This window comes from Chlorocebus sabaeus, chromosome 1 (genome assembly GCF_047675955.1).
Source record: "Chlorocebus sabaeus isolate Y175 chromosome 1, mChlSab1.0.hap1, whole genome shotgun sequence".
Classification (NCBI taxonomy): Eukaryota; Metazoa; Chordata; class Mammalia; order Primates; family Cercopithecidae; genus Chlorocebus; species Chlorocebus sabaeus.
Genome location: NC_132904.1, coordinates 114,361,372 through 114,382,784, shown reverse-complemented (window position 1 = coordinate 114,382,784; position 21,413 = coordinate 114,361,372). Strand labels below are relative to the sequence as shown.

Genomic DNA, 21,413 nt, shown 5'->3' with positions numbered 1-21,413 from the left:
CTGCAGTGGGCAAGCCCGCACACGCCCACCCGTTGTTGCAGTGTCCGCTGCGGACTTTAGAGCGGTCTCTTGGCGGTCCTGGGAAAGGAAGCCACTAACCTTCCCGTGTTCCCCCAAGCAGAACAAAACAGCCTTCCAACAACCGAAAAGCTCCACCTCTACTCCCCTCTGAACTATGTTCCTAATTGGCAGCTCAGCGCATGGGATGATGCGGGTGGCTGCAGGCCGGCCCTGCAGTGACAGCCGCAGCAGCCCAGCCCCACTGGAGAGGGAGTTGGGGGTATGGCCTGGTCCCGGGGCTCCGGGACCGCGAGGCGGGGCGCGCCGGGCAGGGTGCGCAGCGGGCGGGGGCTCCCTGGGCTCCGCGGCGGCCACCGCCCCTCCTGCGGCTGGAGCGCTTCCAGAGCAAAGGCGCAGCCTCGCTCGCCGCTGCGCTCGCTCGGTCTTCCTCCCGCTCCTGCTCCAGCTCCTCCTCCTCCTTCCCTCCCGCCGCGGCTCCAGCAGCCGGCTCCCAGCAGCGGGCGAGCGCGCCTCCCCCTCCGCTCCCTTCCTCCCCCTCCTCTCGCTCTCTGCCCGCTAACTTTCCCGAGCCCCGACCCGCGGCGCAGAGCTCCGGGGTAGCTTCGTGGCGGAACGCCGACCTCGGGCGGAGAGCGCGGCTGTGCCCAGTATCCCATCCCCGCGCCCCCCGCGCCCCCCGCGCCCTCCGGAGAGAACAGGACTATGCCCGGGGCTGGGGACGGAGGCAAAGCCCCGGCGAGATGGCTGGGCACTGGGCTTTTGGGTAAGGCAGCCCCAGCTTGGTCTCTTCTCTAGCCTCCCCCCACCCCCAGAGAAGGGGACACTCGAGAAGGAAGATGCCTTGGATAGGGTGGGCTTTGGAGTGCGGCACGGAATGCGGACCGTGGCCGCCGGCTTCCTGCCTGGTTCCCGCCTGGTTTGTAGGCTGTGCTCCCTGGGGACCGTGCGCGTCCCTCTGTGCCCCAGCAGCCCGCCAGTCTCAGGATTAGTTTTTTTGCTGTCTCTGGCACCTTTGGCTTCAGGTTTTTGGAGCTGGATCTTGGAGCTGCAGCGCGGGTCTCCCGAGTTCAGAGGTTCAGGATGCTGGAGGAGGGGGTCCGTGCCTTGGGTGCAGGGGGTACCAGGTGGGTTGCTCGTGTGACTGTTGGGATGATGGTTTGCATCCCTGCCCAGAGCCGTTTGCTTGTTTCCCAGGCACCAGGCATGCACCAATTGGGGGTGGGGGAGTCCCCTTCTTCCTGGGCCCTTTTCCTGCTTTGCTCCTCTGCCCTCTACCTCCCTCAGGAGCCACTGCCTTCTCCACAGCAGCACCCCAAAGTTGGAAGGGGCTGGAGGGGCTTGCGGGATCATTCAAGACCCTTTAGGAAGGGCCTTGTCTGTCTTCCTACAAAGAGATTCCGTAGGGAAGACCTGTTTGACCTGCTCCTGGCTCTTCATTTTTGGAGTGAATATGGAGACAGAGGAGACTTGTCCAGAGGACACGGAGGAAGAAGCATTATTAATATCTATTAATATGCACATGAGAGTTTTGAGTGTCAAACTCCAAGAGATTAGGGAATGATATTTATTAGTCCAGAATGTAATCTCCTCATAAATCATAGCCAGACTTTAATGTAAGCCGACTCCATCTCTGGCAACGGCATCTCTTCCTGTTTATATTGGTCAGATTTGGCTTTCGGCAGCTCCCTGCATTGGGAAAGACACCGATGTAGGTATTTGTGCTGAAAACAGGGAGACAGAAGCCTATAGGGAAGTGGCTACTATTTCTGCAAATGTAAACTGTGTGCAGATCTATCAGGTTGGTGCCTGGTGGTGAAGAGGGGAGAGAGTATTTCTTGTACTTGGGATGTTTATTTACCTCCCTACGGCGAGATGGAAGACACCCGTGTTTTCTCCTGTACCTTTGGCACAGATGTCATGCTGGTTTCACAGTGACCTTAATGAAGTGGGCTTCAGTGAGGCCTGAGGCTCCTTTTCACAGGGTGGGCACAACATCATTCCATGCTTCTTCCCCCCATGGCATCTCAGATCAGCCCAGGTCCCCATGGTGGCAATGGCAGGGGTAAAGGGTCACTGAGGAATTCAAACTCAGACAGTCATTAAACGACCCCACTTCACACCTCTGGCTTATGTTCCTGGGTGGGGGATGCCAGTCCCTGGTTTGTTAGAATACTCATAGAACCAGGCCTCTGTGGGCAACGGAGAGGGCTCTGAAAATGATGTATCTGTGTGTGTGCGTGCACGCGCGTGTGTGTAAGGGGGATTGTGGGCATAGTCTCGGTACTTTTCTCCAGGTGGAAGCCCCACCTTCTCCAAGGACTGTTCAGGTGTATAGACCAGGTAGGGGCTAAGGCCTGTTGATGCAGGTTTAGATGAATTTCTGAGCTATGCTTTGGGAGCCCAGGAGACAGCAGAGTGACTTGTAGGTGGGAGACCTGCCGGCCCCAGGACTGGCCTCATCTGCTCTGTCCCCTGCCCCTCTGGTCTGCAGAGGGACTCCAACCAAGGTCCCTTTGGCCCTTGACCAGGCAACACTGACTGATCCCTCACAGGGGCATTGGTCTGAGCTTGGGACATAGATGACATCCTTGCTGTCAGTCCAGTAGGGGAGACACAGAGATGACTGGACAGCCAACTGGAAGTGTTCCCTGGGAGCATCAGAGCTGGCAGGGACTTTGGGAAGCAGAGCACAGAATTCTCCTAGGGATGAGGAAGTCATGGTCCAGAGAGGGATGGTGACTTGTCTAGGGGCACATGGCCAATTGATGGCCAAGTGGGACAGAATCTGAGTTTCTTGGGCTCTGTCACACCACGCTGCTTCCCAGTTAACTCTGACTTTGGGAAGCAGAGCACAGAATTCTCCTAGGGATGAGGAAGTCATGGTCCAGAGAGGGATGGTGACTTGTCTAGGGGCACATGGCCAATTGATGGCCAAGTGGGACAGAATCTGAGTTTCTTGGGCTCTGTCACACCACGCTGCTTCCCAGTTAACTCAAGTCTGGTGAGGGGGAAGGTAAATAGGGATTGTGCTTAGGGCTGAAGAATAAGTGAGGCTCTGGGGCATGGGCGTGGAATGATAAAGACTTGGGGGGCCTAGAGCTGCTATTTTCATAGCTTTGGAGACTGGGTACAGAGCAGTGAACTTCCAGGAGTCCTCTTCCCCTCTCCCCATATCAAACCCAGTCTCACAGACTGAGACCAAAGTGATTTCTGATAACCTAACAAAATGCCCTTTTCTTACACTGAGAAGCAGTTTCCAAGGCTGTATTATTGCAATTGAGGTTTATGTGCTTTCCTATCTCTTCCTAAGCATGTAACTGGTAATCTCTCTGTCCTGCGCACTCCTTCCTTGTTCCCCCATTTACTTAATTGCTGTGATCTGTGTTTAATTATCACTTGTGAGGGTGCTCTGTTGCACAACCCTATTTCCCCTGGTGTGTACTTATTAAGGGCTTGTTTAATGAGAATGCAATTAAGGAGAGGGTGCACAGTCCCACTCAGAGGGAGAAAAAGGAAAGAAGCAGCAAGGAGACTGTGGAGAAGAAGAGAGGAAAGGGGAGAAGTGGAGGGAGTTTGAATCTAGAATCCTGGGTTTGAACCTGGAAAACACGCTTAATTCTCCTTCTGAACCTGCTGGAGGTGCAAGCCTGTGGGGGCACCTGGGAGAGAAGGCTGGAGTCCCAAAGCTCTTTTGACTGGCTCCCTTCTGGTGGGATCAGCATGAGAGGGAGACTGGGCACAGTGGACCATCTTGCCCTGCTGCCAGTCCTCAAGGAGGTATAGGAATCTTTGCATAAGCCAGGGGTGGGCCATGCCAACACAACCTGCTCTCTGGCCTGTAAGAGGAGGGACAGGCATGCTGCTGGGACTTGTTTGCAAAGCTGGTTTCATTGAGCATCCCCTGCTGTCTCAGGGGCATGCTTTCATCCCAGCAAAGCTCCTGGGGGTGGGCAGGAAGCAGGCAGGTTGCCTAGGGAGAGGAAACTGAAATCTTTCCTTTGTCTCTGGGCCCAGGGGCCTTGCCTGGCCCAGCCCTGCCTCCCAAAGCCCCCAGGGCCTGCACCCCAGAAGGGGCCCTGTCCTGCTGGCCTCGGCCCACTTTCTGCACCCAGCTCTAACTTTGAGCCTTTCTAACTCTCCCTGGGCCAGAGTGTATCAGCCTCCCTATTAAAGTCAGCTGTGTGTCCACTCGCCGTGCCAGCAAGCCCTCAGAGCTACACTTAGAGTGGCTACCAGCCTGCCCCTCTTTCCTGCGGTGGCTGTGAGTGATCCCTGGATGTGGGAAAAGGTGGCGGAATGTTTCCTGCCTCCACATTTGCCTTGGGATAAATGGTAGCTGCCATAAGATTCCTGCTGGTGTGAATATTTAATAATGTGATTTGCATGTGCTGAATACTTTTCCACTTTAACAAAAGTGTTCCTGAGTCAGTCCTCAGACAAAACCCCAGATAGGATGGCAGGGGGCCGAGGACTTCAGAGAAGGCAAAGAAAATAGCTGCTCTGAGAGTGGCTAAGTGGATAGGGCCTTTTAGGGAGGAAAAGCAAGGTTTTGGGGTTCAGGATGGAATTCCACGGGATCATGACTGGGAAGAGTTGTTCCTCAAGTCCACAATGCCAGAAAGAGGCTCCCCACTCTCAAACACACACATGTACACTTTAACATTCTAGAATGAAGTTCAGAATAGAGCGAAGCAAGGCTTTCTTTACTCCAGGGAAACGGCCACATGGAAATAAGCCAAGAAGTGGTACAGGGTGAAAATACAGATCAATGTGGGAATGGCCTGGAGACATTCTTGGCTGACACTGGTTATTCAGGGAAGCTAGGGGTGCCCTGGCTACCTGTGATGAGGGATACCCTTGTCCCCTGCTCCCCTTTCAAATACCATCCTCCTCTATCTGCAGGGTGCCCACTCATGGAAGCCCCTCTTGTGTTTTATAATTTCCTGTTTTGGCTTCACACCAACCTTGAGAAGTAGGAAAGAGGCATCCCTGCCCTGGCTTGGGGATATGCACACCGGATGTGGCCCCTCTGACTTTCTCAAGGTCAGCTGGCAGAGTGGGGCCTGCCTTGCGCATGCTCACCAGTCCTCTCCAGGGTTGGTCATCCTGAAGCAGCCCTCGGGGGGCCTTTGTGGACCAACACCTGCCCCTGGTTCCTCCCTCTCCCCCAGAGCAACCTCGTAGGAGACACTGAGTTCAGTGGGAGGCAGGCCCCTCAGCTTTCTCGTGCATGACCTTCCCAGACATAACTGGCCGGACTGCATGACTCCCAGCTGGGACGGCTGTGCACTGAAGAAGCCAGGCTTGCTCCCCCTCTCTGATGCTTTCACTTGGACAGGGCTCTGGACTCTGTGAAACCATTTCTGTCGGTTTTCATTTTCCCCTTCCAGCTACTGAGGAAGTAGCAATGCTTCACTTGCAGAGTCCTGAGTGTATTGGAGTTAAGTCATCCACATAGACGCACACAAATCAGGCAGAAATGTGTACTGTGTCATTAGCCAGACCTTAAAGAAATAGTGTACTCCTCTCTTCTGGACCCGTCTTTTGCTCATTTTTGCTTCTATTTAAAGCAACCAACAAGATTTCCCTTTTTGCATGCATCTTTTGTGCTCTTGAATATCTCTTTCTGGCTGGGGTTGAGGTGGGGAGATTTGGGCACTGATTTGAGTTGCCCCATCTCCTCCGGGACCCTGATTCCTGGACCGGTATGCTGATGAGGAGCAGCCACACTCCTTGGTGCCCTGAGGGAGGCCATTAGCTATCAGGAAGCTGCGTTGTCTGACAGCTTCCCTGTCCACTGCTCTGCATTCACTTCCTGTTTGTGGGGGCTATGGAGGGTGGGAAGCAGAGTCGGTGTCTCCCACCAGAAGGTTCTAGTGCTGGCTGCAGACTGGAGAGTGGGATCTTGTGTCTGGCTTCTGTCCTTGGACCTCTGGGGGAGATGGGGTGGAGGAGGGCAGAGATAAACAGAAAGGCAGGAGTTCTATGGAATGCTAAGCCCTGATCAGTGTTTTCTTGGAGAGCACGGTTGGTCACAGAGTGGTGAAAGGGGGGCTAATATCTGAATGCTGCTTATGCCACTCACTGGGTGTGTGGCCATGAGCAAGGTAATCTCTTTAAGCCTGTTTCCTCATTTGTTTATTGAGAAGGAAAATGTAACTTATAGGATTATGATGAAGGTTAATAATAGTAACCTAAAGGATTATGATGAGACAGTGTATATAAAATACCTCTCCTATCCTATAGTAACTGCTCAGTCTCAAATTCACCATTTACTGTGTGGCCCTGGGCAAGTCAACTTAACCTTTCTGAGCCTCAATTTCATCATATATAAAATGGGAACATTATACATGCCTTTGAGCATTCTAATAAAAGTTGGAGTTAGTATCCACAAATCCTCTGGCACAGTGGTTCTCGGAGTGTGGTCCCTGCTCACAGCATCTCCTAGGAACTTTTTAGAAATATAGAAGCTCAGGTTCCACTCCAGACCTTCTGGATCAGAACTCCAGGGGCTGGGTGGAGCCAGCTGTAGCTGTTCTGTAGGGGATTCTGATGACTCTCAAGTTTGAAAACCATGGCTCTAGAACAAATTCTGGCTGGCCATGAATCCTAGAAGCTGACCAAAAATGAAGGCTAATTGAAATAACTTCCCAGCACTAATCAGAGCCCTGGTGGGCAGATCTGGATCTCGCAGGCAAGTTACCTAACCTCTCCAGGCTCAGTTGTCTCACCTACAATGTGGACCTATAATAGTAGGTGACTCATAGGACAGGTGAGGATGAAATGTGCCTGGCACATAGTAGATGCTCAGTTAATATCAGTTATTACTACTGTCACCAGCAGTGGCTGGATCACGATGGGATTACTGGACCACGGGGAGTGATTTTAGGGCTGGGGGCTATGAGCACTCCACTTTGTCATCAGAAGTTAAGGGCACAGGAAGAAGCTGAGCCGGCAGGGCTGCCAGCTCTCCTTGGAAATCCTTTTCTGTCATTTGAAAAGCATTGCTAAGACGCATTATCATCTGGTGGGGGCAAAACAAGAGGTTTATGATGCAGAACAGGGAATTAAGTTAGACAACACAGGGCCTTCCTGAGAGTGGGGGTGGAAGGTGCCAGTTTGCCCTAGGGACTAGGAGAGGCAGGCATCCACTTCCGGACACCCGCCCCCACCGACCTTGAGGCGAGTGGGGTTTCCTTGAGGCATCTGCAGGACATGGGGTGGGGAGGAGGGGGGGAACCAGGCCCCCTTACAAGGACACGGAGCGGGAGTTTGGAAGCCGTGATCGGAGCGGCCTTGTCCCAGCGGAGAGGGGTCGCATCGGAGTGCTGGGGAGGAGGTTCGAAGCGTGAGAAAGAAGCCTAGGGGCGCTCGGAGACGCACGGGGACGAGGGGGCGGAGTGTGGCAGGGAGGCCGGGCTGCCGGGCTCAGGACGGGACGGCGTGTCCAGCGCCCTCCCCGTCCCGCCCCCGCGCGCGTGCACTTGGGCTGGCCGGGAATCCTTCCCCAGGGTGGCTTCTGCCTGTGACTTTCCCACCCTGGCTGCGCCCGCGCGCCCCCGCGGCTGCCCAGCTCCAAGACCCGCGTTGGTCCCCACCTGCGCCGTCCGTCTTCCTGCGGTTCCCAGGCTCCCGTTTGGCGGCCAGAGGGCGTCGGACTCGGCTGACCCAGGGAGGTCCAGCCCGAACGTGTCCTTCCGCCTCTCAGCCCCTGGGGGCCAGGGAGGAGCCTCCAGTACCGGGGAACGAGAGGCTGCTGGACGGCAGCCCGGGACTGCGGCGGCCGCGTTTCTCTTCCTCACCTTACGGGACCCGGCTCTTCCCCCGCCTCGACCGCCCCGCCCGCCCCGCCCGCCAGTCCTGAAAACCTGGCGGGAGGTGCGCACTGTCCTAGGGGAATTCCCCTGCAAACAGAAGGGAGCCCGCCCTGCGCGTCCTGGGGTGGGTGCGACAGGAGCGCTTCCAGGCACTGCGTCCCCAGGTGGGGGGCGGAGCGGGCGCGGTTCGCGGCAGCGGCCAGGCCTTCGTTTCCTTGGGTTGGGGTGACCCCTGGTGGTCATCCAGAGCGCCACAAGGGCTACTCCCTGATCCAGAATTCAGTCCTTTCCAGGGGAGAAATGGAGAATGATGGAGGGCAGCCCAGACGGTGTTAATTGGAGTAGAGAGCCATCCTCCCGAAGTTGGGACGGAGGGTGACAGAGACCTCCCTGCTGGCCAAGTCACTCCGCCCTGTCCGAGCATCCCCTTCCAGAGCTCCAGGCTGAGGTTTTGGTGGGGTTTTATTAAGGAGGTGGTGCTCCTTACACAGGCCTCTTCCTGCTCCCCGTAACCCTGTCGCTGGAGGTGTCTGTGGGAAAGGCCACCAACATCTACGCTGTCAACGGCACGGAGATCCTGCTGCCCTGCACCTTCTCCAGCTGCTTTGGCTTCGAGGACCTCCACTTCCGGTGGACCTACAACAGCAGTGACGCATTCAAGATTGTAAGTATTTGGAGGAAGGACAGTACAGCCTAGCCTCCCTTACCCATGCCTCCCCTCCCAGGCTCTGGTCGCTTCTGGACTGAGACCCACTGCAATGGTCCCCAGAACCTTTTGCCACCCTTTCTCCCAGTATTCTTTTCAGAGCCTGCCAGGAAGAATGTGACTGGGAGAGATGCATAGATCGTGTTGCCAGCATTCGGGGACTGTTGGAATTCTTGGCTAGAGTCCTCCCTCTGGTCTTAAGAAATACCCGGAGCTTGGACTGCTTGTCTAAAAATCAATAGTTTAGTCTAACAAACAGGAGAGAGAAAGGCCTTGGAAAGCTTGGAGAGAGGGAATGAGAAGAGTCTAAATGAGGCTGGACTGGCAGGGAAAGGAGAGAGGAAGGGAGAGAGGAGGGAGAGCTGCAGGATCATTGGTGGGGCTGCGATGGGAGTGGGAGTGAACCAATCAACAGGTATTTATTGAGTACTCACTCTACAATCTAGTGGGGGATCCAACCTGAGACTTTCACAGGGAAGCCACAAGAGACCAACTCTGGTTATAATTAAATGCTGACCTCAGAGGGTGCTGACGGGCAGAGCTGTAGGATTGATCCAGGTCTTGATAGAGGGCCAGAATTCAGATGCGCATGGTGTCAGCAGAGGCTGGGTGGGAGGTGACAGAGGGAAATGAGTGCGGTGCTTGCAGGAGTCATTACATAAAAGGCTTTTATGAAGAGAGCGGTAAGAGCTGTGCTGCATTCCAGGGAGACCTTAATAAAAGGAAATGGGTTTAGCCTGAAACAAGCAAAATTCAGGTTAAACAGGCAGAGCTATTGACGCTGGAAGAGGAAACTGTGGGGGGAAGGAGCAGGGTGTGACTGCAGGCTCTTCCTGGTCCTGGACAGGGAAGGTACTCAAGGAGTGGACTGGTGTGATGTCATGACCCTTGAGGACCCTGATTCTTTCTTGGCCACCTTCTCTCTCCAACGCCTTTCCTCCACCAGCTCATAGAGGGGACTGTGAAGAATGAGAAGTCTGACCCCAAGGTGACGTTGAAAGACGATGACCGCATCACTCTGGTAGGCTCTACTAAGGAGAAGATGAACAACATTTCCATTGTGCTGAGGGACCTGGAGTTCAGCGACACGGGCAAATACACCTGCCATGTGAAGAACCCCAAGGAGAATAATCTCCAGCACCACGCCACCATCTTCCTCCAAGTCGTTGATAGACGTATGCAGTAGGGGCTGGTACAGGGCAGTGGAGTGGGAAGGACTTGGGGGGCACCCAACTCAGCATTACAGTGAAATGGCAAAATGGACTGTGTTGGTGTTTTCTTTTGCTTTACACTTTCCAGAGTTGCTGGAGTTACATCTAAAAGCTAGAAGAGCTCAGCTTGAACACTTAATTCTGCTACCAAATAGCTTATGAAATACTCTTAGCCTCTCTAAGCCTCGTTTTCCTCATCTGTAAAATGGGAATATGACTGCATTTTCCTGGAGTTGTGGTTAGAGAAGCTACATGTGAGTGTTTTGTGGCTAGTAAGGTTTTCTCCATGTATACTGATTATTAATACCATTGGGTATTCCATTAGCAAAAATTGATTGAATGTCATGCATTGGACTAAAAAGTGCTGTGAGTGATACATCACATTCTTCCTTGAGGAATTCACAGTACAACGATAGAGTGGGGATTTTTGAAGAAAGTGAGAGAGGAGCCATGAGGGCGTCTTTGGGAAGACAGGGAGGGAGCAGTGAGTGCAAAGGCCTTGAGGCAGATGTGTGAAGAATCACAGCAGGCTAGTGCTGGAGCAGGGCAAGGAGTGAGAGATCAGTCAGGTGAAGCCAGATTGTGTAACCACCTTACTGGAAGGGTGAGTGAGGTGGGAGCCACTGGGAGCAGAGGAGTTAAGGCCTGAACAGGTTCACTCAGGCCCCTGTGCCAAGAATAGATAATAGAGGGAGGAGATCAGTTAGGAAGCTATTGCAGACATCCACGCAAGAGGTGGCTTGGGCCAGGGCCAGGGGGATTGTGAGCCATCAGATTCTGGAAATTTATAAAGTTAGAGCTGTCAGGATTCTCAGGTAGATTGGATAAAGGGTTTGAATAAAAGGCATTGAAGAAGACTCCAAGGATTGTGGTTATAGCGATTGGGAGGATTAAGTTGTTCTCAGTAAACAGAAAAATAATCAAACATATTGACTGGGAGCATCATCTGTGCATGAATATTCAGAAGCAAACTCTGTTGATTGGCCTTGTTATGTATTCAGCATTTCAAGGTGACTCCAAGATCGAACTGTTTTACACAGAAAGAACCACCCTGGAGGAAGCCTAGATTACACTCATTTATTAAATCATTTGGTTATCCAGTCACTCATTTATTTGGAGGAATTCAGCATGTTCCTCTCTATTTACAAGATCTGGTTCAGTCCGATTCGGTCCAGTCTGATCCGGTGTGGTCCAGTCTGATCCAGTTCGGACCGGTCTGATCTGGTCTCGTCAGGTCTGGTCCGGTCTGATCCGGTTCGTTCCGGTTCGGTCAGGTCTGATCCGGTTCAGTCCGGTCTGATACGGTTCGGTCCGGTTCGGTCTGGTCTGATCCAGTGCGGTCCAGTCTGATCCGGTTCGGACCGGTCTGATCTGGTCTCGTCTGGTCTGGTCCAGTCTGATCCAGTTCGTTCTGCTTCGGTCCGGTCTGGTCCGGTTTGGTCCGGTCTGATCCGGTCTGATCTGGTTTGATCCGGTCTGGTTCGGTCCGGTCTGATCCGGTTTCGTCCGGTCTGATCCGGTTCGGACCGGTCTGGTCTGGTTTGGTTCGGTCTGATCTGGTTTGGTCTGGTCTGACCCAGTCTGATCCGGATCCATCCGGTTTGACCTGGTCTGATCCGGTTTCACCCGCTTTGATCCAGTTCGATCCGGTCTGATCCGGCTCGATCCGGTTCGATCCGGTCTGATCCGGTTCCATCCGGTTTGATCCAACCGGTCTGATCCGGTTCGATCGGATTGATCCAGCTTGATCTGGTTCGATCCGGTTCCATCCGGTTTGATCCGGTCTGATCTGGTTTGATCCGGATTGATCCAGTTTGATCCGGTTCCATCTGATCCGGTCTGATCCGGTTTAATCCAGTTTGATCCGATTCCATCCGGTTTGATCCGGTCTGATCCGGTTTGATTCGGTCAGATCCGGTTTGAACCGGTCAGATCATTAGGTTTGATCCGGTCTGATCCGGTTCCATCCAGTCTGATCCGGTTTGAACTGGTTTGATCCGGTCCCAGTTTGAACCGGTTTGATCCGGTCAGATCCGGTTTGAACCGGTTTGAACCGGTTTGATCCGGCTTGAACCGGTTTGATCCGGTCTCATCCGGTCTGATCCGGTTTGATCCGGTTTGATCCGGTCTGGTCCGGTTTGAAGATCCGGTGTTCCATCCGGTCTGATCCGGTTTGATCCGGTTCCATCCGGTCTGATCCGGTTTCATCCGGTTTGAACCAGTTTGATCCGGTTCCATCCGGTCTGATCCGGTTTGAACCGGTTTGATCCGGTCTGATCCGGTTTGAAGATCCGGTGTTCCATCTGGTCTGATCTGGTTTGAAGATCCGGTGTTCCATCTGGTCTGATCCGGTTTGAACCGGTCTGATCCGGTTTGATCCGGTTTCATCCGGTTTGAACCAGTTTGATCCGGTCTGATCCGGTTTGAACCGGTTTGATCCGGTCTGATCCGGTTTGAGCCGGTTTGATCCGGTTTGAACCGGTTTGATCCGGTTTGAACCGGCTTGATCCGGTCTGATCCGGTTTGAGCCGGTTTGATCCGGTCTGATCCAGTTTGAAGATCTGGTGTTCCATCCGGTCTGATCCGGTTTGAACCGGTCTGATCTGGCTTGATCCGGTTCCATCCGGTCTGATCCGGTTTCATCCGGTTTGAACCGGTTTGATCCGGTCTGATCCGGTTTGAACCGGTTTGATCCGGTCTGATCCGGTTTGAACCGGTTTGATCCGGACTGATCCGGAATGATCCGGTCTGATCCGGTTTGAACCGGTCTGATCCGGTCTGATCCGGTTCCATCTGGTCCCATCCAGTTTGATCCGGTTCCATCCGATCTGATTCGGTTTGAACCGGCTTCATCCGGTCTGATCTGGTTTGAACCGGTTCGATCCGGTCTGATCTGGTTTGAACCGGTTCCATCCGGTCTGATCTGGTTTCATCCGGTTTGAACCGGTTCGATCTGGTTTGAACCGGTTTGATCCGGTCTGATCCGGTTTGAGCCGGTCCCATCCGGGCTGAACTAGCTTGATCTGGTTTGATCCGATTTGAACTGGTCTGATCTGGTCTGATCCTGTCTGGTCCAGTTTGATCCGGTCTGTGATCCGGTTTGATCCGGTTCGATCCTGTGTGATCCGGTTCGATCCGGTGTGATCCGGTTCCATCCAGTCTGATCCGGTTTCAACCGGTTTGATCCGGTCTGATCCGGTTTCAACCGGTTTGATCCGGTCTGAACCGGTTCGATCCGGTTTGATCCGGTTCCATCCAGTTTGATCCGGTTTGATCCGGTTCCATCCGGTCTGAACTTGATCCGGTTCCCGGTTCGTTCCATCCGGTTTGATCCGGTTCCATCCGGTTCGATCCGGTTTGAACCGGTTCCATCTGGTTCCATCCGGTTCCATCCAGTTTGATCTGGTTCCATCCGGTTCGATCCGGTTTCCATCCAGTTTGATCCGGTTCGATCCGGTTCCATCCAGTTTGATCCGGTTCGATCCGGTTCCATCCAGTTGGAACCGGATCCATCCGGTTCCATCCGGTTTGATCCGGTTTGATCTGGTTCCATCCGGTTTGATCCGGTTTCATCCGGTCTGATCCGGGTTGAACCGGTTTGAGCCGGTCCCATCCGGTCTGAACCAGTTTGATCCAGTTTGAACTGGTCTGATCCTGTCTGGTCCAGTTTGATCCGGTCTGATCCTGTTTGATCCAGTTCGATCCGGTCCGATCTGGTTTGAACCGGTTTGAGCCGGTCCCATCCGGTCTGGTCCAGTTTGGTCAAGTCTGATCTGGTCCAGTTTGGTCTGGTCTGGTCCCGTTTGATCTGGTGTGATCCGGTTTGATCCGGTCCAATCTGGTCCGATCCGGTTTTATCCGGTTTGATCCGGTCTGATCCGGTTCTATCCGTTTTGATCTGGTCTGATCCGGTTCAATCCGGTCTGATCCAGTCTGGTCCAGTCTGATTCGGTTCTATCCGGTCCGATCTGGTCTGATCCGGTTTGATCCAGTTTGATCCGGTCTGATCCGGTTCGGTCTGGTTTGGTCCGGTCTGATCCAGTTTGGTCTGATCCGGTTTGGTCCGGTCTGATCCGGTGTGGTCTGGTTTGTTCCGGTCTCATCCGGTTTGATCCAGTCTGGTCCGGTTTGGTCCGGTTTGGTCCGGTCTGGTCTGGTTTGGTCTGGTTTGGTCTGGTCCTGTTTGGTCTAGTCTGATCTGGTCTCGTCTGGTCTGGTTTGGTCTCATTTGGTCTTGTCTGGTCTAGTCTTGTGTCGTTTGGTCTAGTCTTATCTGGTCTGGTTTGGTCTGGTTTGGTCTGGTCTGGTCTCGTTTGGTGGAGAGGAGGAAGACTGGGTGGAGCAGGTTCGGTAATCAGTCAGGAGTTCAGTTTTCAGATGAAGAAAACGAGGCTAGGGGGGTTCAATGACTTGCCCAACATTGCCAGCTAGTTAGTGACAGTTAAATCCCGTACTTGAAATTCAGGCTATCTGACTCCAAACGCTTCTCACCATCTAAGAGGTATCATAGGGAGGTTCTTAATTTTTTGTGGGTGAGTAAAGGAGGTCTAGAAAGAGGCAATGGAATTTTCTTCTGGTAATTTCGGGATCAAGTCACCACTCAAACTTGAGTGTTATGGGCTCCAATTCTGATTTGTTCCCGAACTTGTGTGAGCACATCTGTGGGAGGGCATGTGTGGGGTGGGGGAGAGGGCCCCTTGTGTGTGCCCTAGCCTGATGGATGCCATGCTCTGCCTCTCCAGCTTCCTGCTGCAGGCCTGGGGAGGGCTGGGGGTCTGGGAGTGGATGTGCCCCAGATGCCAGGGGGTGGAGTCTACATGGCCCTTGTACTGCCACAGTGCTCGACTCCAGGTAACCCTTGCTCCCTTTGTGCCTTCCCTTTCCTCCCTACTCGGGCCACACAGTGGAAGAAGTGGACAACACAGTGACACTCATAATTCTGGCTGTCGTGGGCGGGGTCATCGGGCTCCTCATTCTCATCCTGCTGATCAAGAAACTCATCATCTTCATCCTGAAGAAGACTCAGGAGAAGAAGTGAGTTGACCTGGAGCACACTCCTGTCCTCCCAGCAGCCCACCACCCTCTCATCTACCCCCATCAGCTTTCAGCCTTCCACCTGCCTCCTCATTCCCCCCATTCCCATTCCTACCACTCTCTGTTCTATCCCTGCCACCCCCACCCCATCTCTCAGCCCCCCTCCTCGCTTTCTTTCTTCCCCATCCTCCCAATGTGTATGTATTGAATACGTTCAATTCATTGAATACACAAACGCCAGCCACCTACTCTTCCTCATCCCACTGTCTTCTTTCCCGTCCCATTAGCCTCTCTTTCCATTTGTACCACCCAACTGAGAGCCTTACCAAAGGACTCAGGGAGCCTTTGAAAAAATCAGAGAAAATATAAGATTCCATGTACAGAGACTCTAAAATGGGAAGACCCTTCTAGGGAGATGGGAGCAAAATTCTTCTGTTAGGAAATTCTGAAACTTCAGTAGGGGGTGATTTTTTAAAAGTTTGAAATGGCAGCTATGGCCTCCCAGGGAGCCCTAGGAAAAGTTCAGGTATAAAAATAGACATCTATAAGGGGAAGGGGAGGGAAGATGGGGAGGTACGGAGGGTGCAACCCTCAAGCCTAGAGTTTTTGGAACAGTATCAGACAGGCTCCAGAGCAGCATGTGGTGAACCTTGCAAAACTAGAGCAGGGAAAAGGCATTTGAAAGTTGTGTCCTGAGCAAGACAGATGCGACGAGATGGCTTCCCATTGGAACAGAGAGGGTGATGGTAACCACGAGATCCAGAGATGGTAACCACGAGATCCAGAGAAGGGAGAAATGCTCTGCTCTGCTCCTGTTTGCTGAAACATTCTGCTCTGCTGAGAAGAGGGAATTCCTCTGGAAAGGGCAGAACTTACTCTGGAAAGAGGGGGTGGAAGTTGGAGGTAGGGAGGGGATGTACAGGTAGCAACACTGGGGCTGTGGACCAGGGGAGGACCCCAGAACTGGGTTGTTGATGAAGAGCTCCAGGGTTGTCTGCCTGCCTTGTGGCCAGAGGCTGTGAGGGTTTTGGTGATCTTGTGAGGGGCCAGAAGTGTGGAGCTTGACTAGGTTCTGTTTTTAATAACCAGTCTTACTATTGATGGATGGAGAACATATTTGTCAATATATGGTTTACAAGCACCTAGGAAAGACAACAGTGTTCCTTCAGAGTCACAGTGAGTTGTGTTTTTTGTTTTTTTTTTTTTGAGACAGAGTCTTGCTCTGTCCCCCAGGCTGGAGTGCAGTGGCCGGATCTCAGCTCACTGCAAGCTCTGCCTCCCGGGTTCACGCCATTCTCCTGCCTCAGCCTCCCGAGTAGCTGGGGCTATAGGAGCCCGCCACCTCGCCTGGCTAGTTTTTTGTATTTTTTAGTAGAGACAGGGTTTCATCGTGTTAGCCAGGATAGTCTCAATCTCCTGACCCAGTGATCCGCCCGTCTCGGCCTCCCAAAGTGCTGGGATTACAGGGTTAAGCCACTGCACCCAGCCCACAGTGAGTTTATTAAAAACAAGACATGCTAAGCTGGATGTGCGTGCCTGAAGTCCTGGGCACTGCTGTGGAGGAGGGACACACTGAAATCAGAGCATGTCCAGCTCAGGGCAGTCAGGGTGGAACGGCTCCCGGGAGGTGTCTTCCCATCTGACCATCTCTCCTTCCTGCTGTCTTCTGCTCCATCCCACCAAACTCTGCCCAGACCTGGCTTGAAGCCAAACCCACTGCCTGCTCTGCCCCTTCCATGGACTCTGTTCTTCTCTTAATACCGCTGGTCACAGAGAGCTCAGGGAGGAAGGCGTGGGGGGCCTGGGGAGAGGGACTCCGTCCTCACCATACTTCTTGCTGGCCTGGACCCCTCCCCCTGCTGTGGCACAGCCTGGGAATGGACCCCTGGGAACAGCACCTGGTGTCCTTTGCTTTCTGCCATGTTGAGACAACTAGGTGACAGCTAAGCTTTATTGAGAACTTTCTTTTTTTCTCTTTTTGAGACAGTCTCACTCTGTTGCCCAGGCTGAAGTGCAGTGGCATGATCTCAGCTCACTGCAACCTCCGCCTCCCAGGTTTAAGTGATTCTCCTGCCTCAGCCTCCCTAGTAGCTGGGACTATAGGCACGTGCCATCACGCCTGGCTAATTTTTGTATTTTTAGTAGAGACGGGGTTTTGCCATGTTGGCCAGGCTGGTCTCGAACTCCTGACCTCAAGTAATCCGCCTGCCTTGGCCTCCCAAAGTGTTGGGATTACAGGCATGAGCCACTGCTCCTGGCCAGTTGAGAACTTTCTACATGCCAGACACTGTTCTAAGTACTCATTTCTGCTTCCAGCAACCCCATGCAGAAGGTGTCATCCCTACATCTATTTCACAAATGAGGGAACTGAGGTACAGAGAGGTTAGGTGACATGGCCTCTGGCTACCTTAGCTCTGCAGAAGGCCAGGGAGAGGCATAGGGCTGGGTGCAGGGCCCACGGCTCCCGCCACAGTTCTCCCCCTACTCTTGCTCCTCTCCTCACTACTGTCCCCTCTCTCTCCCTCTCTAGGAAGGAGTGTCTCGTGAGCTCCTCAGGGAACGACAACACGGAGAACGGCTTGCCTGGCTCCAAGGCGGAGGAGAAACCACCTTCGAAAGTGTGAGCCCTGCTTCGGGCTAAGCAGCTACAGGGAGCCCCCTTTCTGATGACGAAACTAATGCTTGAGCCCCGTCCGTAGAACCCATGTGCCTGAGACATCTGCTGCTTGGCTCAAACTGTAGTCTTTCCGGGCACAAGAAACCAGAGTCCTGCCCAGCCTGCCCATCCCCTTCCCAGTCAGGGCTCCCCAGGGACAAGGGATGGCCAGGGGAGGGGGTCTGCGGAAGATTCAGGAGAAAGAAACGAGAGGCTAGGGTGGTGTTGAGGGGCTGGTCCCCTGACACCTGGGCAGATGGGGTCTCCTTCGGTCTCCCCACCCTGCACAAACAGGGCGTTGGTTTTCCTCCAGGCTTCTCTTCACAGGGGACTGGGAGGATCCGTGAGGGCTGTCCTAAGAGCTGGGCCCTGGAGATGGGGTGTAGGAAGAGGTGGCTTCCTTTGGAGGTGGGAGTGAGGTGGAGGACTCTGGAAAAGACCTGGGGTAGGAGTTGATGGGGGCAGGCCCACAGTGAGAAGCTGCCTCGGCTTCATAGGATGCCAGATCCCCTACAGTCCCCCAAGTAGGGAACTTCCTTTCCCCTGCCCCGGGACCCTGTCTGCCTATTCCCTCCCCTGCTCAGAGTTTTTAAGCCCTCCCAATCAGGGCTGGCCGCCTTGTCTTGAGGGGTTCTGGCCACCTAGCCTGCTCCTCTGCTCTCTGGGCTACTGAGGGGCTCAGGAAGGGGCCCCTCGAGCCTTCCTGGAGCACCGGAGTGCTCCCTATGCCTTTCCTAGCATTTTTACTTGGGGAATTGGGCCACAGAGGTAGCGAACCAGTGTCCTGGGCCTCTGGGATGCCTGCCCCATCCCTGCCAATGCTGGCAATCCCTCCCCTGGCATGGCAGGACCATCACCACTCTGGGCACTCCTGAGTTCAGCTCTCCCCTGTTGCTCCTTCTCCTACTTGAGAGGCTGCACCCTCCAACCTCCCACTGGCTCGCTCCTCCCTTGCCATCCATCACGCCCTGCCCCCAGGGTTGTTCATTTCCCAGCCCTGGGTCAAGGGCCTGCCTTTGCCTCAGAGACTTTCTTCCTTTGGGTGAGGGGGTCCTTGGGTTTCCCAGATGCTTCCTGCTCAGCTGGGCCACCCCCTCCCACCTTGGGGTTGGGGAGGAGCAGGGAGTGGATGCCTGTAGTTTTCCTTTGTTTCTCCCAGAGCTGGTTTGCACACCCCTTGTGTGTGGGGCTAGACTGTGCCTTAGTCCTGAGTCCTAGCCCTTACCCCCGTCCTCTCCAGCTGGTATGTCCTGACATAACAGCAGAGTCTGGTGTGGTGCTGGTGAGGGTTCGCCAGCCCTCCACTCCCCAAGGTCATAGAGGGGGCCATGAGGCTGGAATTGGCCAGTGACTGAATCTTGGAGACACCGGCCATTTCTAGCCTGCCCTAGCGGGAGGTGGTGATGTTGGGAGTGGGATCTCCTGATGGAGCCCAGTGTGTGAGTCCCTGTGGGGCAGAACTGGTGAGGCCAGGGATGGTAGGGAAAAGTGATAACAGGCCTCTCCGCCCAACTGCTTCCAGTCCCTCTCTCCCTTACTGATTTTTTGATGCCCTGTCTTCTGGGCCCCTAGGAGGGATGAGAGAGTAGTAGCCCTCTTTTTCAGAGAGTTTGGGATCTGCCTCAGAGCTCTCCCTGTCAAAAAGTAGTTGCAAACCTTGAGAGGGTGGAGGAGGGGGAGACTGAGGACCAGTAGCACCTTCAGGGTACCCGTGGCTGTGGCCAGTTTCCCTTAACCAACCTGCTGGGCTCATCAGTTCCCTGTCTGATCTGCCTGTGCGCCTCCCATTCTTCTCTACCCAGAACCACGGGCTGGGGTTCAGATTTTCCTGGCTTTGGGAGCAGACAGACCAGAGCCACCAGCCATTCAGAGAACTTCTTATAGCTGCCTTCATGCAAAACTGCTTTCTTCTTCCTTCTCAATGGTGACATTTGAAGAGGCGGAGCACCTTGGAGCTCCTCTTCTCGTCTTAAGAGAAAGCCAAGGCACGTAGAGTAGGGAGAGGAAGGGCACCATCCTCTCTTTCCTCCCCTTGGTCTACTGCTGATTTCTAGATGGATCATGCAGCTTCTCTGGGCTCAGCTCTTTCCATCTACCAAATAAATGGGTGTAATAATACTTACCTACCTCACAGGACTGTTGTGAGGCTTGGCGAGTTTTGTCTAAAAACTTCTTTTTGGCTTGGAAAGGGATCTGGGAAGCCAGGTATTAATTGCAGGGATAGTTCCAAGTCTGTCCTGTCTTCATCTCTGTGTCCCATCTCTACAACCCACCCACACACACACACACACACACACACACACACACACACTCTCTCTCTCTCTCTCTCTCTTTCTCTCTCTGTCTCTCTTTCTTTCCATCCCACCCCCTTGGAATTATTTAGTCTTTGCAATATTAGAAACCTTGACTCTGATGCTTAAAGCTTCTTGTCCATGGCTCTTATTTGATGGTTTTCAATAGAGGTGATTGAGATTGTAGGGGAGCATTTTTGGTTGTCCCCATGCCTGGGGGCACTACTAAGAATGCTAAACTTAGTCCCCGCAACAAAGAATCATCTTGTCCAATATCAACATTATACCCATGGAGAAACACTGGCATGGATTTGCACTAGGATGTATGTGGGCAAAGCTGTCTTCCCCAAGTGGACCCTCAGTGCATGCAAATCTCTGATGGTGGCTTCCAGGGCTTGTGGGCTAGAGAGAGCCACTTACAAACATGATCTTGAGAGACCTGGGCGCATGCAGCTGCGCTGAGAGTGATGCCAGTGAGACCAAAGACAAAGTTCCGAGCTCCTCATCAACTACAAAATATGACATCAGCATCCCAGGTTCTGGGCTTCTCCTCATGTAGGAATTGAATAGAAAGCAGCCCAAATAAACCCCTGATGCTAGAAAGGCCTGGGGAGAGCAGCCGATGGGGCTCAGCCTATATACGGCAGGCCGATGAGAGCTCCTGTGGAGCGAGAGCGTGAGAGCATGCTTGTGAGATGGCAGGAGGTGGGGTGTGCTTGTGTGGAGTGTGCATGTGCAAACACATGCGTGTGCAGGCAGTATGGGTGCATGGTGACATGACTGTGGAGTGGGTGGGCTGTGCATGGAAGGGGTGATGCGTGATGGGGAGATGCTGGACATTTCAGGAGCTGTCTTTCTTGGCCTGAGCTGTGCCTGTTGAGGCATCTGGAGATTGAGAAAGAATCAAAGATAGAGAAGACCAGCCGTGCTCCTACATTCCATCACTCCATGACTTCATCTCACTGTTACAGACAGCTGCCATCAGAGGGCTGGCGGGAGGGAGTTCCAGGAGCGGGGACTTCTCGGGAAAATCCTATAGCTTGCTTTACTTTACTTTGTCCCAGGTTGGAGTCCCTACTCTCCCACCTCCCACCTGATATGCAGTGCTTTTGACTATCTTATGCATGGTTTATTCCTCTGGCTTGGATGACAACAATACCCATAGTGAATTTTCTTATATAACTATAGATCAAATGATGCAGCGATGGGTCTTGGGAGGCCTCAGGTGTGTGAGTGCCTCTGGGAGGCGCGGATGTACACACACCCAGCACTCACTTGTGTTCAAGCACAGAACGGATGTAATCAGACTGGCCTCTACAACAAGTTTTGCTTTGTAGAATTGTATTTAGCTCTGCCTTGGATGAAATAAAAATTATGTTTAATAGTTTGGGATTTGGGGGCTTCGATTTTTGACTGATTGGGGGTTGGGGTCCAGTTTTATTTCTTGCCAGCTGTGCTCAGGACAAGTTCCTTTACCTTCTCTGAGCCTCAGTCTGTTTGTGTCTGAAATGTTACCTGCCTGGGTGAAATAACACATACAAACTGCTTAAGAACCTCTGGCACATTCACAGGCGTTTGGGTCGTTTTCATTCCCATACCTTCTCTGGAGAAGTTGGCAAGGTGGACCTTTAATACTGGAATCATTGCCAGGGCCCTCCTGGTATGGATGACCTTGGT

At 53.4% G+C, this 21,413-nt stretch overlaps 1 protein-coding gene and 1 long non-coding RNA gene across 3 annotated transcripts; one reads left to right on the top strand and one right to left on the bottom strand.

The window, feature by feature from the left end:
* The first annotated feature begins 355 nt into the window (after nucleotides 1–355).
* Nucleotides 356–21,128, top strand: SCN4B (sodium voltage-gated channel beta subunit 4). 2 transcript variants are annotated; one of them, XM_008021037.3, is made up of 5 exons: nucleotides 356–784; nucleotides 8,330–8,502; nucleotides 9,491–9,719; nucleotides 14,660–14,789; nucleotides 17,320–21,128. In XM_008021037.3, the coding sequence occupies exons 1-5, from the start codon at nucleotides 724–726 to the stop codon at nucleotides 17,411–17,413; spliced, it is 687 nt and encodes a 228-aa protein (XP_008019228.2). In that variant the 5' UTR covers nucleotides 356–723; the 3' UTR covers nucleotides 17,414–21,128. The 2 variants fall into 2 exon arrangements, with proteins under 2 accessions (XP_008019228.2, XP_072877450.1); XM_073021349.1 differs by lacking the exon at nucleotides 356–784 and adding an exon at nucleotides 7,788–7,962.
* Nucleotides 7,047–7,795, bottom strand: LOC103248575 (uncharacterized). The gene is made up of 2 exons (XR_012094684.1): nucleotides 7,620–7,795; nucleotides 7,047–7,349 (listed from the first exon to the last, which is right to left on the bottom strand). It is a non-coding gene; the product is annotated as an uncharacterized lncRNA (long non-coding RNA).
* Nucleotides 21,129–21,413: the final 285 nt, after the last annotated feature.

Bases quoted from the DNA above. Each gene is read 5' to 3' on its own strand.
- SCN4B (XM_008021037.3), top strand. From the start codon at position 724: ATGCCCGGGGCTGGGGACGGAGGCAAAGCCCCGGCGAGATGGCTGGGC. The intron at 8,503-9,490 runs GTAAGTATTTGG...TTCCTCCACCAG, and splicing joins GCAGTGACGCATTCAAGATT to CTCATAGAGGGGACTGTGAA. The intron at 9,720-14,659 runs GTATGCAGTAGG...CGGGCCACACAG, and splicing joins CCTCCAAGTCGTTGATAGAC to TGGAAGAAGTGGACAACACA.